A 16,156-nucleotide genomic window follows, 5' to 3' on the forward strand; every position below is an offset into this window, starting at 1 on the left:
AAACACTCTAACTCACTAGGAGGTGGAGAAATGCACCCTTTTCTGAACTGCTTCTCACATGCAGGGGAAAATAAATCAAACAGAAGGCCTAAAAGAACTGGAACTTGGACTAAATTAAAGAAAATTAAGAAAAAATGGGAATAGGAAGGAAGTTTTTGCAAACAAGGAAAACCACTATTTTTTTTTCTCCCCATCCAATATAACTTTCCATAGTGTATTACTCTCAATATGTTGGTGGCAAGCTTGGTTGGCTCCAGATAAAAACTTTTAACACCCAAGGAGAGCAAATTTACCTACTGCTGCTGACGGCGTTAGTGAGGTCAGCCCAAGCCAGCAACCTCCTTACAGACTTCAGCCCCACTGTATATTGGTTCAGCCTGGATCATGGCACCTAATGGTACCTTCTGGGCATCTGCTCAGAACCAGGAATTCTGCACCCCTCTCTAAGCTCAGCCACTTTATTGAACAAATAATCTCTATTTATAGAGCAGGCTCCACTGTTGATTAAACAGCTTTAAAATATGCTAGCAAACCAGAGCCCATTGTTTTAATGTGAATCCAGGCATTTCACTTTGTTTTTTTTGAAAAGAGAGTTTAATCTTTTTCCCTAAATAGGATACTTACAGTTAAGCATGGCATGAAACCTTAAGCACCATATTTGAATTTTAGAATGTGGCAATCTATATAACAGTAAATATATGACTGTAATTCTTTTCTATCTTCTCTAAACGCCATTCAATTCTCTCCTCTCTTTAATTGAATTTGGGAAACAAGGTTTGACAAGGGGATACAATATTTAAAGTCTACTAGAAGCATAAGGAAAAAGAATTCTCCACCAAAGTACATCTACACGTTTGTCCTCCTCACCCCTTTTTAACTGAAGAGCCCTAATTTTGATACTAGAGGAGTTATGGTCTATTCTGAACACACATCTTAGAAGTAGACTCACATTTTCTTAGAGCTCACTTTGCCATTTTCCCCCTTTTGATACTCTGCCAAATTTAACTTCAAGAATTTATGATTTAAGACACTGTGAGAGTACTTAAATCCAAAGTTCCTGGAAAAATAGGATGTAAAAGAAAAGTTACAACGCAAACCACCCCAACGGACTCTTAGTGAGAAGCAGGTAAATCAATCATTCACTCCCTCATGTCCGCAGGCCTAGGAGGGGACCCTGAAAATAGTATTGTATTTGGAAGAAGAGGAGTGGAGAGACGTCAGGAGAAGAGAAGAGAAAAATGTATGTTTTCTAGGTCTCCAGTGGTGTTTTTTCTCTTTAGATGGTTTAACTGCAGGTGAGTTCATCTTTGCCTTCCTTTGGTGTCACGGTGTTGGGATGTGCTATGGGTAGAAGTCTCTGGGGGCTCTCAAGTCTCTTGTCTCAGTTCTTCTTGGATGGTCATCTCCAGAGCCCAGGTCCATGGCTTCTGGGTAGCTGGGAAATTCCTGAGGTAAAGGGAACTCCTCTGCTGAAGAGTGAGTCCGGTGCCCGAATACCTTTTCCTGCAGCTCGGTGATGTCATTGCGGATGTCAGCCAGCATAAGTAGCAGGAAGTCAAAAGAACCAGGGGGTCCCTGTGTACATGGGAGGAATCAAAGCTAGAATATGACAGACAGCAATGGCCTCCGGGGCTCCATGACTTAACCTGCTGCTTGCTGGCAACTACTTTCTCAATAACTCTGTGCCCCAAATGGAGTCAATGTGAGGACTGCTACAGGAGCCTGGGGGTCCTCCATATTGTTTTCTAATTCTCTCACTTCTCAGATGAGCTTTGGTGATGTATTCACCTTTCCTCCCTCCTAACTCTTTATCAAATCCAGTAGAGGAGAGGATATAAGATAACTCTCCTAGGTTACTTTCCAAAGCAGTTCTGGAAGATGTTTATGAAGGCAGCAGAGCAGTGGTTAAGAGACTGGGGTTCTGTTGGATTTGAATCTCATCTCTACCGCTTACTAGCTGTGTGGTCTTAATTTCTTGAGGTTCAGTTTCCCCATCTGTAAAATGGGGATAATAATAGTCCCAACTTCATAGGGTTTTGTAGGATTCATAAGTGAGGATTTAAGTAAGTAAATATGTGTAAAGGGCTTTGAACGTAATACGTATTCAAAAATGTTATCTGGGCCAGGTGTGGTGGCTCACGCCTATAATCCTAGCACTTTGGGAGGCCGAGGTGGATGGATAGCTTGAGCCCGGGAGTTCAAGACCAACCTGGACAACATGGTGAAACCCTGTCTCTACAAAAAAATACAACAAAAATTTAGCCAGGTGTGGTGGTGGGCACCTGTGGATCCAGCTACTTGGGAGCCTAAGGTGGGAGGATCGCTTGAGCCCAGGAGGTCGAGGCTGCAGTGAGCTGAGATTGTGCCACTGCACTCCAGCCTAGGTGACAGAATGAGACCCTGTCTCAAAAAAAAAAAATGCTGTTTTTTTTAAGCAAAATTATTAAAATGTTTATAAGACGGCTGACTATAAGCACAAACTAAATGAAGTTGAGAGGATGTTGTAAAGACGTCAACTCCTCATTGACTAGGAAATGTCTAAACAAAATCTTCCTAATTTTTCTATGTATTGAGTATCCTTTATCATCGTATAGTATTTACTAAGCCTTAATTTCATACAGTGCTGTGTGGGCCATAGTAAAAAAGAAATGCATAAACACTCATGTTCTGGGCTTGTCAGAAGCTTGTAGTAAAATTGTTATCACCTCCCACAACTGCTGCTACAGCAGCGGGCACCGTGGAAGCAAAGCTTACACCGTAAAGCACTAAGAAAGGCACAGTATTTTCATATCATTTGACCCTCACAATAGCCACTTGAGGGATGGCAGGTCAGATTCCACTATCGCCACTGCACAGTGCGGGGAATGAATGCCCAGAGACCCTCAGTGATGTGCCCGTGGTCAGAAAGCTAGCAGGTAGAAGAGTTGAGATGGGAACCCACGACTCCTACCTCTGTAGCCACAGCTGTTGGATTTCAGAAATGATACTTCTTCAGAAGCAGTGAAGTGGTTTGAATTTTCTATGCTTTTGAATACTACTATTTCTCATTTTTAATCTCCCAGATACTATGCATATATGCACCTAATTTCTTCTCAGGTCCTAAACAGCCCTGCGTGGTTTTGCACTTTTTAAGAGGAGATGGCCATCTGACCTGCTAGGGTTGTAGCAGTGGCTAAATTCTCAAGTATGCAGAGTTATGATTTAAACCCACAGATTTCTTTCCTAGACCTTTCAAATGTTTTATGATAATACTTGGAAACAGACTCATGGCATAGCAGGGTTTTCAGCTTTAGGAAAGACGTTTCAAATAAAGATTAGCCATGATAAAAGAAAAAACAACAACAGAAAACAAATTTGAAAAATAAATCCAAACTAGCAGCTAAGGGCTTTTATGACTCTCTTCCTAACCACAGAGTTCTGTTCAGGTGGGCTGCGTGGCATCAGGAAAGGGCGGGTTTTTGCTACTAGACCGACCTATAGGCTCATCAGAGCTGCATCCCTGAGAATGTTCCCCTGGGGAAGCAGGACACAGAGTGCTACTTACTGGAGACCCTCTGGGCCCAGGCGCTCCTCTCTCCCCCTAAAAACAGAAAGGCCAGGGTTAGCTTTCTAGAGCACATGGATATCACAACAATAGTCTCTATTTATACACCCACCATAACCACTTCCCTGCACAAAACAACAAATATTTTCTATAGAAAACATATGTAAAACTGAGCTGGACTCACGGGACCACTTATTTGAACAGGACTGCTTGGGTCAAGAGTCTCTCATTCTGATTTCCCTCAAGCCCATATATTTTCAAACCTTCTTGGCAAGAGGAATGTTCATATTTCCCAGCAGCATGTGGAGTAACAAACTTTCTGAAGTAACTCACACTGACTTCTTTGTGAGGCAAAAAAGAGCAGGCAGCTCTCAGAGGGGAACCACCCTGCTTGCAAAAAGAATGGAGCATCTCCTGTTCCTGAGAAATCTCACAGAAATGGAAACACACAAAAAGCTATCCTGTAAAGCAACACTGGTTAAAGAGAAAAACATGTGAGTATCACAACACAGAGGCTCAATTAAAATTTATAGGGGTCATTTTTCCTGTGAGTGGTTGTGGTAGTTGAGTGGTTTGGGGTTGGTTTTGGAATTTAAGACAATGGCTTTTCAGATTTTGTTCCCAGCTTTGGGGAAAAAGTTATATCTGGTATCTGTGTCTCACTTTTGCTGCATGCAAAATGGGGTCGGTAAACAGTGTTTGGTGAGCTTTCCTGGATGTCAGTGCAAGAGGTAGAAAGTGAGAGACCTTCAGGCCAGGAGCGGTGCCTCACACCTGTAATACCAGCACTTTGGGAGGCCAAGACGGGCAGATCACCTGGGCTCAGGAGTTTAAGGCCAGCCTGGGTAACATGGCGAAACCCCGTCTCTACTAAAAAATCCAAAAATTAGGCCGGGTGTGGTGGCTCACGCCTGTAACTCCAGCACTTTGGGAGGCCGAGGCGGGTGGATCACAAGGTTAGGAGATCGAGACCATCCTGGCTAACATGGTGAAACCCTGTCTCTACTAAAAATACAAAAAAATTAGCTGGGTGTTGTGGTGGGCGCCTGTAGTCCTGGCTACCTGGGAGGCTGAGGCAGGAGAACAGCGTGAACCTGGGAGGTGGAGCTTGCAGTGAGCTGAGATCATGCCACTGCACTCCAGCCTGGGTGACAAAGCGAGACTCTGTCTCAAAAAAAAAAAAAAAAAAAAAACAACCCAAAAATTAGCCAGAAGTGGTGGTGCATGCCTGTGGTCCCAGCTGCTCGGGAGGCTAAGGCAGGAGAATTGGGCTTGAGCCAGAGAGGCAGAGGTTGTAATGAGCCAAGATTGTGCCACTGCACTCCAGCCTGGGTGACAGAGCAAGACCATCTCAAAAAACAAAAACAAAACAAAACAAAAAAATCGAAAGTGAGAGACCTTTAGCTTGTGAGGACCACTCATAAGTCTTACCTTAGAACCATCTCTTCCTGGTGCACCTGGTGGACCCTATAATACAAAAGGATCTGGTTTAACCACAGGCAAAAGCATGGGACAAAAACACATTTTCCCCCAAACAGGAAGTGGATCTCTGATAAGATACTGACCACAGGGCCCCTCCGGCCTTGCTTAATGTGGGACAGATCAGGAGATGGTCCCATGGGTCCCATTGAGCCCCGTGGGCCGGGCTGCCCAGGAGGGCCTGGCATACCGGGGAAGCCTGGGCTTCCCTTTGGTCCTGGTGAGCCTGTAATCAAAGAACACCTCATTAGCTCACAGCACATGAGAAGGACAAAGGGCCCTGGCTAACAAGAGTCCAGGGCCCCTGCAGCCATTTCTCTTTGTACTCTCTCTGCCTTTGCCTTCTGACATCTGCATCAGGCTGTCCCACGGGCATTTTAAACTTGATACGATCAAAAGCGGCTTCCCCATCTTCCTCTCTTTTCACGGACTGCCAGTCACGCATCCACTCAAGCCAAAAACTGGACAGTCTTCCTCTATATTTCCCTATTTCTGCAACCTCCGTTTTGAATCAGTGGCCAGCTCCTGTGCATTTTAGCTCTTTAACATCTCACAGCTGTCTGCTCCCTTCTGTCCACTGGATCACAGCAGAGTGGTGGCCACCACGGCAGAGGTGGTGATCATGGCTGGAGAGCAGTTAAGAGTACAGGGTTTAGCATCAGGGAGACTTGGGTTTGAATCTGACAAGTCGTGTGAGCTTTCTGAGCTTGTTTCTCATCTCATCTGTAAAGCTGGGCTAATAAAAATCTTCCTTACAGAGTAGTTGTGTTAAATGAGATTTCAGATATACACATACCACTTAGCATAGTACTTCATGCATAGTAAGTACTAAAACATCTGCTAGGCCTTCCTTATATTTGCTTTGACTCTTGCCTCATTGCTAGTCTCTCTGGCCCTCACCAGTCTTTTCACCCCTTGCCCATTTTTGACATTTCTATAGGGATGACACATCTAAAACAAGTCTTACTATGTAACCCACCTACTTTCAACCTTTTGGTGCAAATGTCTCAAGGCAGTGGGTGGGTCAACAAACTCACTCTCTCTTGCAGGCCCCAGAGAAATATTCCTTACTTTTTAGTGAGGGGTAGGAAATGTTCTTCTGGCCAAGATTTGCCACAGGTACAAGGCATGCTGGGGGATGAGTCGGGGGATGTGGGGAAGATCTTCTCACCCCAAGGCCCAGAAGCATAGGTCATGCTTAGGATTGCAGCTGGAACAGGAGAACTGAAAATGTCCCCTTGCCCCACAGCTCTAGCATGGAGTAAGTAATAGCAATCTACAGTGTCGAGAGAGAACCCCTCTGTGGCACAGGTGTGTGTGTAGGGGCTGCTGAAAGCTCAGAGTATAAACACTGAGAAAAATCCACTGGTAACCTAGGCCTCCACTAAGCATAAGGTAACAGCATCCTGCCATTGGAGGAATTATTTGAAGACTGTGGAACACAAAGTAAATATAGTGACAATAAAGCCAAAACCCAGCTCAGTTATTCATTAGGTTGACTCAGCTTCCCATGGCAGTGGCCTGACAAAAGAAGAGGGTCCCCACCTCCAGGAGTGATAACCATGTATCTCAGTCTCTACTGTTTCTCTGCAAATGATATCTGGCATCCAATCCAAAATTTTCAGACATGGAGAGAAAAGGGCTGGGCACAGTGGCTCACGCCTGTAATCCCAGCACTTTGGGAGGCTGAGGCGGGTGGATCACCTGAGGTCAGGAGTTCAAGACCAGCCTGGGCAACGTGGTGAAACCCCATCTCTACTAAAAATACAAAAATTAGTCAGGTGTGGTGGTGGGTAGCTGTAATCCCAGCTACTTAGGAGGCTGAGGCAGGAGGATTGCTTGAACCTTGGGAAGCGGAGGTTGCAGTGAGCTGAGATTGTACCACTGCAGTCCAGCCTGGGTGACAAAGCAAGACTCCGTCTCAAAAAAAAAAAAAAAAAATCAAAACAAAAAACAAATTGTCAAGTGATAGAACAATCAGCAGGACAAGCCTCAGAGGGGACCCAGATGTTGGAATAATGAGATATGGGCTTTAAAATAACAGTATGTGAACGGTGCTGGTGGAAAAGATAAACAGCATGTCTGAACAGATGAGGGATTTCAGCAGAGAGATGGAAATTAAAGGAAAAAGTCAAATGGAAATGAAAAATATAATATCATGTATGAAAATAATATAGGCTCATCAACAGACTGCTTGCAGCTGAGCAAAGAATCAGTGAACTTAAAGATAAGTCAACAGTTACTCAAAGTGAATCAGAAAGAGGAAAATAAAATGAAGCATCCAAAAGAGGTGAGATAATATCGAACCATCTAACATAAGTGTAATTGGAGTCCAAGGAGAAAAAGAAAACCCTACAGTGGCTCCCCTCTGCATAGAGAATAAAGCTCTAACTCCTCAGCATAGTATCCTTGTTCATTCTTGTCTTTCTTGCCAAGCATTTTTTCCATGATTGCCTCGTTCCTAATCGCCCCATAGTCCCATCCTCCCTGAATAAACCATACCATAGCACACAATGCAGCTCACACTATTCTTTCTGTCTTGTCTTCATCACCACAGATCACGTATCTCCAAAAACATTTTAACATCTCCCCTGTCGTACCAACGACTATCATCAGACAGGCACAAAAACAGATGACTTGTTAAACTCGGTATAGTCTCAGTGCTGTGTCGATACAGGCTTCTGAAAGTAAGAATTAATTGCTTACTTCATTGTACATGCTTGCAGTATATGTATAGTATAATGTATGTTTGTTTATATATATTCATGCACTGTACATGTATGTGTTTTCTGTTTATGCATATCATTTTCTTCCGAGCATTCTTAACATGTAAAAATTGGTGCCAGGTGTGGTAGCTAACGCCTGTAATCCCAGCACTTTGAGAGGCCGAGGTGGGCAGATCACTTGAGGTCAGGAGTTTGAGACCAGCCTGGCCAACACAGTGAAACCCCATCTCTACTAAAAATACAAAAATTAGCTGGGCTTGGTGGCAAGCGCCTGTAATCCTAGCTGCTTGGGAGACTGAGGCAGGAGAATCTCCTGAACCTGGGACGCAGAGGTTGCAGTGAGCCGAGATCGTGCCACTGCTTTCCAGCCTAGGCAACAGAGTGAGACTCCATCTCAAAAATAAATAAATAAATAAAAATAAAAATTGGGAGATTTCATATAATAATCTGGGTTCCTGGCTCTGGTTTGAAACAGGAAGCACAAAAACCACAATTCCATCATCAGCACAACCAACTGGAGTTCTCAGTAGGGGCTGCCCCTTTACATGGGGTGAGTGCTCTCTGGTTTGGTTCAGTTCCCTTGTTTCCAACTGCTCCTGCCCAGCTCCTTTCTATGTATCTATGTGACCTGCCCATCTCTGTAGAGGTTGAGGCGTTGTGTTTTGTTTTTTTAATTCTTTTCAGAGGCCTGTATCGACACAACACTGAGACTATACCGAGTTTAACAACAAGTCATCCGCTCTTGTGTCTGATAATGGTTGTCTGCATGTGTGCCAGAATACGGCATACCACCTTATCATGGAAGCTGATGGGGAAGAGATCTTTAGGCGTCATCTGTCTTGACCCACAGCACAGAGAGTTATAAACAGCCGCTTTGTATTGGGTTGGGTTTGCGGCGTTTCCCCGCTTGTGTGCGGAACACAGCATTTCTGCCCACACCGGGGACTCTAGCGGACACCTTGCTGGCTCAAGGGCCGCAGCTGTGTCTGTGGGGCAGCACCTGGGTACAGACATCAGCATGTTCACCTCTGCTTTAGGCCTTGAACATCAGCTGGGGGGATGAGGGGATGGGGGGATGAGGGGATGGGGGGATGAGGGGATGAGGGGATGAGGGAAGAGAGAGTGAGGGCCTGACAAGCATTTTCAAAAACTTGTGATAAAAAATACACAAAATTTGCCAACTTTTTTTTTTTTTTTTCTTGAGATGGAGTCTTGCTCTGTCACCTAGGCTGGAGTGCAGTGGTGCAATCTCATCTCACTGCAACCTCCGCTTCCCAGGTTCAAGTAATTCTCCCGCCTCAACCTCCCAAGTAGCTGGGATTACAGGTGCCTGCCACCACCCCCGGCTAATTTTTTGTATTTTCAGTAGAGACAGGGTTTCACCATGTTGGCCAGGCTGGTCTCGAACTCCTGACCTCAAGTGATCTGCCCACCTCAGGCCCCACAAAGTGCTGAGATTACAGGTGTGAGCCACAGCCCCTAGCCCATCTTAACTATTTTTTAAATGTAGTGTTTAGTAATGTTAAGTATATTCCCATTGTTGTACAACAGATCTCTATAACTTTCTCATCCTGAAAAACAGAAACTCTAGACCACCGAATAACTCCCCATTTTCCACTCTGCTCAGCCCCCGGTAACCACTAGTCTACTTTCTGTTTCTGTGAGTTTATTTTAGATACCTTATATAAGTGTAATTATATAGTGTGTCATTTTTTGACTAGCTTATTTCACTTAGCCTAATATCCTTAAGATTCATCTATATTGTACCCTGTGTCAAAATTTCCATCTTTTTAAAGGCTGAATAATATTCCATTGTATGTGTATGTCACATTTTGTTTTTCCATTCTTATCCATTGATGGACACCTGGGTTATATCCACTGATGGACACTTGGGTTGCTTCCACCTCTTGGCTATTGTGAAAAGTGCTGCTATGAAGATGGGTGTGCGAGTATCTCTTCAAGATTCTGCTTTTAATTCTTCGGAGTATACACCCAGGAGTGGGATTTCTGGATCTCATTCATATATATATATATATATATATATATATATATATATATATTTATTTATTTATTTATTTATTTTGAGTTAGGGTCTCTGTTGCCTAGGCTGGCCTCGAACTCCTGAGCCCATGTGATCCTCCTGCTTAAGCCTCTTGATATGTTTAATATTTTGAGGAATCTCCACACTCTTTTCCACAGTGACTGAACCATTTTGCATTCACACCAACAGTGCACAGGGTTCCAATTTTTCCATATCCTTGTCAATACTTATTTTCTTGGTGGTTTTTTTTTTTTTGAGAGGGGGTTTTGCTCTGTCACACAGTCTGGAATGCAGTGTTGTATTCATGGCTCACTGTAGCCTCGACCTCCTGGGTTTAAGCGATCTTCTACACCTCAGCCTCCTGAGTAGCTGAGACTATAGCCTGGCTAGTTTAAATTTTCTTTTATACAGACAGGGTCTCCCTATGTTTCCCAAGCTTGTATTTTTTCAAAAATAGTGGCCATCCTAATGGGTGTGGGATGGTATCTCACTGTAGTTTTGGTTTGCAGTGCTCTAATGATCAGTGATGTTGAGCATCTTTTAATATGGTTTTTTGCCATTTGTGTGTCTTCTTTGGAGAAATGTCTATTCCAGTCCTTTTCCCATCTTTTAAATTAGGTGCTTTTTTGTTGAATATTGAAGTTCTTATATATCCTAGATATTAACCCTTATCAGATATATGACTTACAATTATTTTCTTCCATCCTGTAGGTTGTTTTTGCCCTGTTGATTGTTTGCTTTGAGACACAGAAATTTAAGTTTGATGTAGTCCCATTCATGTACTGCTTTTGCTGCCTATGCTTTTGGGGTCATATCCAAGAACTCATCACCAAATCCAATGTCATAAAGCTTTCCTCTATGTTTTCTTCTAGGATTTTCACAGTTTTACGGTCTTACATTTCACTCTTTAATCCATTTTGAGTTAATTTTTGTAGATGATGTAAGGTAAGGGTCCAACCTCATTCTTCTGCATGCAGAAGGACATTGTGTTTTAACCCATTTTAGATAATCAGCTCTGTGAGAGCTTGAATTGTGTCTTATATATTAGCATATCCTCAGATAGTCCTGGATGCATAGTAGGCTGCTTAGTAAATGTTTTTTATTAAGTGACTGCATTGAAGAGACTGAGAAGATTGTTATACTATACTTGTCTCATAACTGTTCTTTTAAATGCACACAGTAATTACTTTTTGATCATACCTAACCCCTAGTACTGACAGAGCAGTGACAAGATGGAATGACAGACTCCAGCAAATAAAACAAAGAAACAGAGACTTTAAACTTTTCATATTTAGTCTTTTTTAGTTCACAGAATAATTATGCCAAAGTTAAAAGCAGTCAGTGTTCCATCCAAACATGTTTCACACCCCTACTCTTAATACTGGTTCCAGGTATATCTACAATGAGTTTGGGAAGGGTGCCAGATCCCTCCTTTTACTAAATATTTTACCTCCAGTAGCACAAAAAATAGGCCAGAGATAATATCTCACCCACATTTACACAATCAGTACACTACAGAGATCACAGTATGTCAAGTGCCTTTGAAATGTGGGACTTTGATGTACAAATGGCAGCACCTTATGTATGACAGTGGAGGCCAGAAAGCAGCAGCTGCCCCCTTACCACCAAAGCTAAACAGATTACAACCCAGAGTAGTTTCCTGTATTGGTGCTCCAGTCTGATTCACCACAGGCCTCGGAACTGGACTTTCATTTAAGGGTGAGAGAAAGCCTATTAGCTTTCTAGCTTCCTTAATAAGTCTCAGTGGTGGGTACCACGAACACTAGAAATTAAGAGAGAGAAGGAAATGGGTTTGGAATGTCCCCATTCAAAGGCAGGGTCTGTTGCAAAAGCTTATTCATCCTCAATCATTCTCTACTCCATCAAGGACCCTGGACAGCTCAAATCATGTTACAAGCCAGATGGCAGCATTGGAGAAGAAAGCTTGCAAGGCATTTATTAAGCAAGACAGCCAATGGCTCCCCTGCTCCTACAGTTGGTTTTGTTCTAGTGATCTATAGCCTGGAGTTGACTTCCTCCAGAGAAGCAAAGCAAGAGCATTCTCTTAGAGGAGGGTGGAGAGCACTATGCTAGGAAGCAGTTTATAAGGAAAGACTCCAGTCTGTTTAGAAGCAGCCAGAGGGTGCCTGTGTGAAGTGTTTGCTGGAGAAAACTCCACCATGACCCAGAGTACCTCAGGCCAAGAGAATGAACGAGGATAAGCCAAATCCTGAATCGTCTTATTCTCTGGATGGACGGAGACCCAGGCTTGTGTTTGAAGAGTTTAAGACATAAGTGGAGAGGAAACACACAAATCCTCCATGAAGAACTCTGACCTTTTGTTCTTGCTGACTTTCCAACCGAAAATCCACCTGTGTCCTTCCTCCTTGGGCAAATTCTACCGGTCTTCCATATCCAGATCAAACCTAAATGCCACTGACCACCGCAGACTACAGTGCTCGCTCCCTTCAAGCTCCCACAGCAGGAAGCATCTGTGCACTTACCTGGAGGGCATGTGGATACTGTTTTATTCTATTTGCATATGCTCTATGTGTCTGGTCTTCCCAATTAGGATGTCAAGAGGTCATTCATAACACCTAGCACACTGCTTAGCAATGATAGCCAGGGATAAGGCACTCAAAGGTTTAGAATCATTTGCTAACACTAACGTCATTTCCCTTACCAGTGTGGAGAAAAAAAATCTATTGCTCTATCTATGGAGGTACTAAAAATATAAAATAACTTGGAACTATTTTTTTAAGTTCTCATTGTATATTTCCTGATGAAATGATAGGATGTTCGGGATTTTCATCCAATTAATAAGGGTGAATATTCAGAAACAGTATACTGAATGAAAGAAGCTGAAAGTACACATTCACAAGAATTTCTTTATATATATACACACACACATATATACACATATATACGTATATATACACACACATATATGTATATATATGTATGTATATATATGTATGTATATATATGTGTATATATATATGTATGTATATATATGTATGTGTGTATATATATGTGTGTGTATATATAAAGAGTCTAGTGATATGGAGTTCTGGAACAGGTAAAGCTACAGTGAAAGAAAGCAGGTCAATATCTGCCTAGACTGGGAGTTGGGGAAGTGGACATGTGCACACGGACAGAAGGGAAATTTCTGGGGTGACAGAAATGTTCTATATCTTAAAATATAGGATGGGAGTTACATGGGTAAATACATCTGTCAAAATTTGAATGGTAATTTAAATGAGTACATTACATATCATTTGTATGTCAATACAGTTGACTTGTAAAAACATATAGCTAGGTATAAAAATAAATATAGGTATAAATATGCGAACAAATAAGGGAAGGTGGAAGGAAGACTGGGGAGTAGTAGGAAGAGGCTGGCTCTGAGTTGTTAGAATTGGGTGAGGAGCCCCGAGCAGGGGGGGTTCATAATACCGTCCCATTTTTGTATATGTTAAAATTTTTCTAGAAAAAGGTTTAAGATAGTTTTCATTTTGTTTTTTTAACTTAAAATGATCTTTAGGAATCTTGTCCAATCCCAGGACAATGACCTTTTTCTCCCAAATTGCTATTGGCTATGAGGGTTTCTCAGGCTTGAGGGCCTATTTCCCAGGCCCTCTCATTGCATGGATGTGTGGCAGCCCCATGGACACCTGCCTTGTTTCTCCTCGATGGAAGCTGGAGAACACTGTCCAGCCCCCAGCAAATGTGAGCTTTTGGCAAGCTTTTTCTGTTGGTGATCACCCTCCTGTGCCCTCCTCCACACTCACCGGGAGGGCCCTGGCCCCCAGGCAGGCCAGGAGGTCCTGGTAGGTAGGCGTTTGAGGCCAGCACCTTGTCACCAGTGATATACTTGCCCAAGTCAGCTGCATTGTTGGGGAGCAGAGCAATCTGCAAGGAGAAGAGGAAGCCTCAGTCAGGAAGCAATGGCAGAGGAGAGCCTTGGCATTTGTCAGTGGGAGAAGCTGCAAAGCCTTTTCATGAGACATATGTATATACTTTTTACTAGAGCTAGTTAGAGCTCAGAGAAACTATAAAGAGCCTCTTTGTAAACCTAGAGGCCTTCTAGGGCAAATAACTTGCATGACATTACTCAGCTAGTTAGTAGGTGAGCTTAGATAAGCTCCAGATGGCCTAGATATCACTAGAACTCATTATTACCATAATTAATAGGATCTACTTATTTCATACTCTCAATTTGTTAATGACCTCTTTTATGTCTCAAACATTTATTGAACACCTACTATGTGCAGGTCCTGGCTTGGTTCTATGGCTACAGTGGTGACGAAGACATGGTTCCTGCCCTTAGAGAACTCTCAACCTTGGGAGCTAGGACCGAGAACGTGGCAGACGGTTCCCCAGCACACTCAGGGCTGACCTTCAGTACAACTGGGCAATCCTGACTGTGGTGGTTGTAAAATGTGTCCACAAATTCTTTGACACCTTGTGATCATGGGAGTCAATTCTCCTTAATAAACTCCCTTTCATATATACATCTATCCCATTAGTTCTGTCTCTCTAGAGATCCCTAATACAATTCCCCTGTGATTGTTACTCAGAATTCAGTAGGGATGACTGTAAAAATCAAAATCTTGTGCAATCTGAAAGTCAGCTTTGTACAACTTCAAGTCAGGGCTCATGATTCAGAGTCACCACTGTGTTCCTGGGATTTAAAATGGTGCTGACATCACTGTGTCACAGCAATAGACCACCACAACCTGCAAGTGGGTACCTGTGGCCCTGGGGAGGAAGAGGAGTGAACCAATGAGTGAGGGAAATGTATCAGTAAATCTGTTGCAACCATGAGGCAGTGGGTCAACACTGGCAGCTGAAGGCTGATCCAATTTTATCATCTGCTTCCAACTAAGAAACTGAAATGTGGGTCCCACCCTTGGGCCTTGGCATGAGGCAGACTTACCTTTAAATCTCAGCCCTGCCACTTTCTACCTGTGGGATCTTGGGTAAGCTACACAACCTGGATTTCCTCATCTATAAAATGGGGATGGTAACGGCCACCTAGAGATACTGCTGGAGGGTTAAAGTGATGTTGCCTTTAATGTGCCTGACTCAGTGTCCAGCCATTGTCATAGACCAGCAGAAATGCTGTCTGGGGGCCTGGGCACTGTGGCTCATGCCTCTAATCCCAGCAATTTGGGAGGCCAAGGCAGGCAGATCACTTGAGGTCAAGAGTTTGAGACCAGCCTGGCCAACATGGTGGAACCCTGTCTCCACTAAAAATACAAAAATTAGCTGGGCGTGGTGGTGCATGCCTGTAGTCCCAGCTACTTGGGAGGCTAAGGCAGGAGAATTGCTTGGACCCAGGAAGTGGAGGTTGCAGTGAGCCGAGATCGCACCACTGCACTCCACTCCAGCCTGGGCAACAGAGTAAGACTCTGTCCAAAAAAAAAAAAAAAAAAAAAGAGAAATGCTGTCTGGGGGCTGCTCCTGACTTTGTTCCTAAGTAGCTGTGTGACTTTGGTAAGTCCCTTCATCCTTCCAAGTCTACAAAATGTGCAGTTTCAACACATGATCAAGTCTTCGTATTTAAAATTTTGTAAGCAGAACCTCAGGATAAGACCTCACATAGATGGACTCCAGAGATGCTCCCCTATTCCCCATCTATTTCCCCTAGTCCTCGTTGCTTGATTTGGCCTCTTGAAAAAGTTACGAGGTAAGGTGGCAAATGTTGACCTCAGTGTCCTGGCTGACCTCCTGCTGGGTGGCTGCATCCTGGCTCCCTTCAGCCCCTCTGTGCAGCAGCAGAAGGAGTACAGAGTGAAGGCACTGGCACTTTAGAGGTGGCTGTCCAGAATCTCTGGTCCCACTTTCTGCATAAACACAGCAGACGATGGGCTGTGGGATGCCAGGAGTTTGGGAGGAAGGTTGTAGTAATGTAAAAAGAGTCTGCATTTCTCCTGGATTCCAGTCAATGGAATTATGCGTATCATTTATCTCATATTAGCCTTTGTAAGAGAGCTTCTGCCTCAAAGAGCTGTTCGGATGAATCCGTGAGATGCCTCTTGTAAAGCACTTTGTAAAAAGTGCTAATAAATAATATTTTTACTTGCTAAACATTTGTAGAGCTCTTTCTAGATGGATGGCACTCAGTCCTTTGTAAATATTCACATTTGATTATCATAAAATCCTTAGGCAGTAGGAATTAACGTTGTCCTTTTTTAAAAGTAGAACTGAGGCACAGAGAGGTTAGGTAACTTACCGAGAGTCGCACAGCCAGCAAATGGTGGGTCTAGAATTTAAACTTAGCCATTCTGCTTCCAGAATCTGTGCTCCTAACCACTAAACCAAGCGGCAACCTAGAGTCACTTTTTAAATTTTGTCTTGAGA

General features: G+C 43.3%; 1 protein-coding gene across 5 annotated transcripts in view; it reads right to left on the bottom strand.

Annotated features, from left to right (window-relative positions):
- Positions 1–571: 571 nt before the first annotated feature.
- The window catches only part of CCBE1 (collagen and calcium binding EGF domains 1), a 260,616-nt gene continuing 245,031 nt past the window's right edge, over positions 572–16,156 (bottom strand). For 3 of the 5 annotated variants that reach the window (XM_054461204.2, XM_054461202.2, XM_054461201.2), the window contains 5 exons: positions 13,582–13,702; positions 5,110–5,249; positions 4,976–5,011; positions 3,545–3,580; positions 572–1,575 (listed from right to left, as the gene is read on the bottom strand). In XM_054461204.2, coding sequence (XP_054317179.2) covers positions 1,342–1,575; positions 3,545–3,580; positions 4,976–5,011; positions 5,110–5,249; positions 13,582–13,702 — 567 coding nt within the window. In that variant the 3' untranslated portion in view covers positions 572–1,341. The remainder of the gene's footprint in view (positions 1,576–3,544; positions 3,581–4,975; positions 5,012–5,109; positions 5,250–13,581; positions 13,703–16,156) is intronic. The other 2 variants (XM_063653776.1, XM_063653777.1) reach the window with 2 other exon arrangements.

This window comes from Pongo pygmaeus, chromosome 17 (genome assembly GCF_028885625.2).
Source record: "Pongo pygmaeus isolate AG05252 chromosome 17, NHGRI_mPonPyg2-v2.0_pri, whole genome shotgun sequence".
Classification (NCBI taxonomy): Eukaryota; Metazoa; Chordata; class Mammalia; order Primates; family Hominidae; genus Pongo; species Pongo pygmaeus.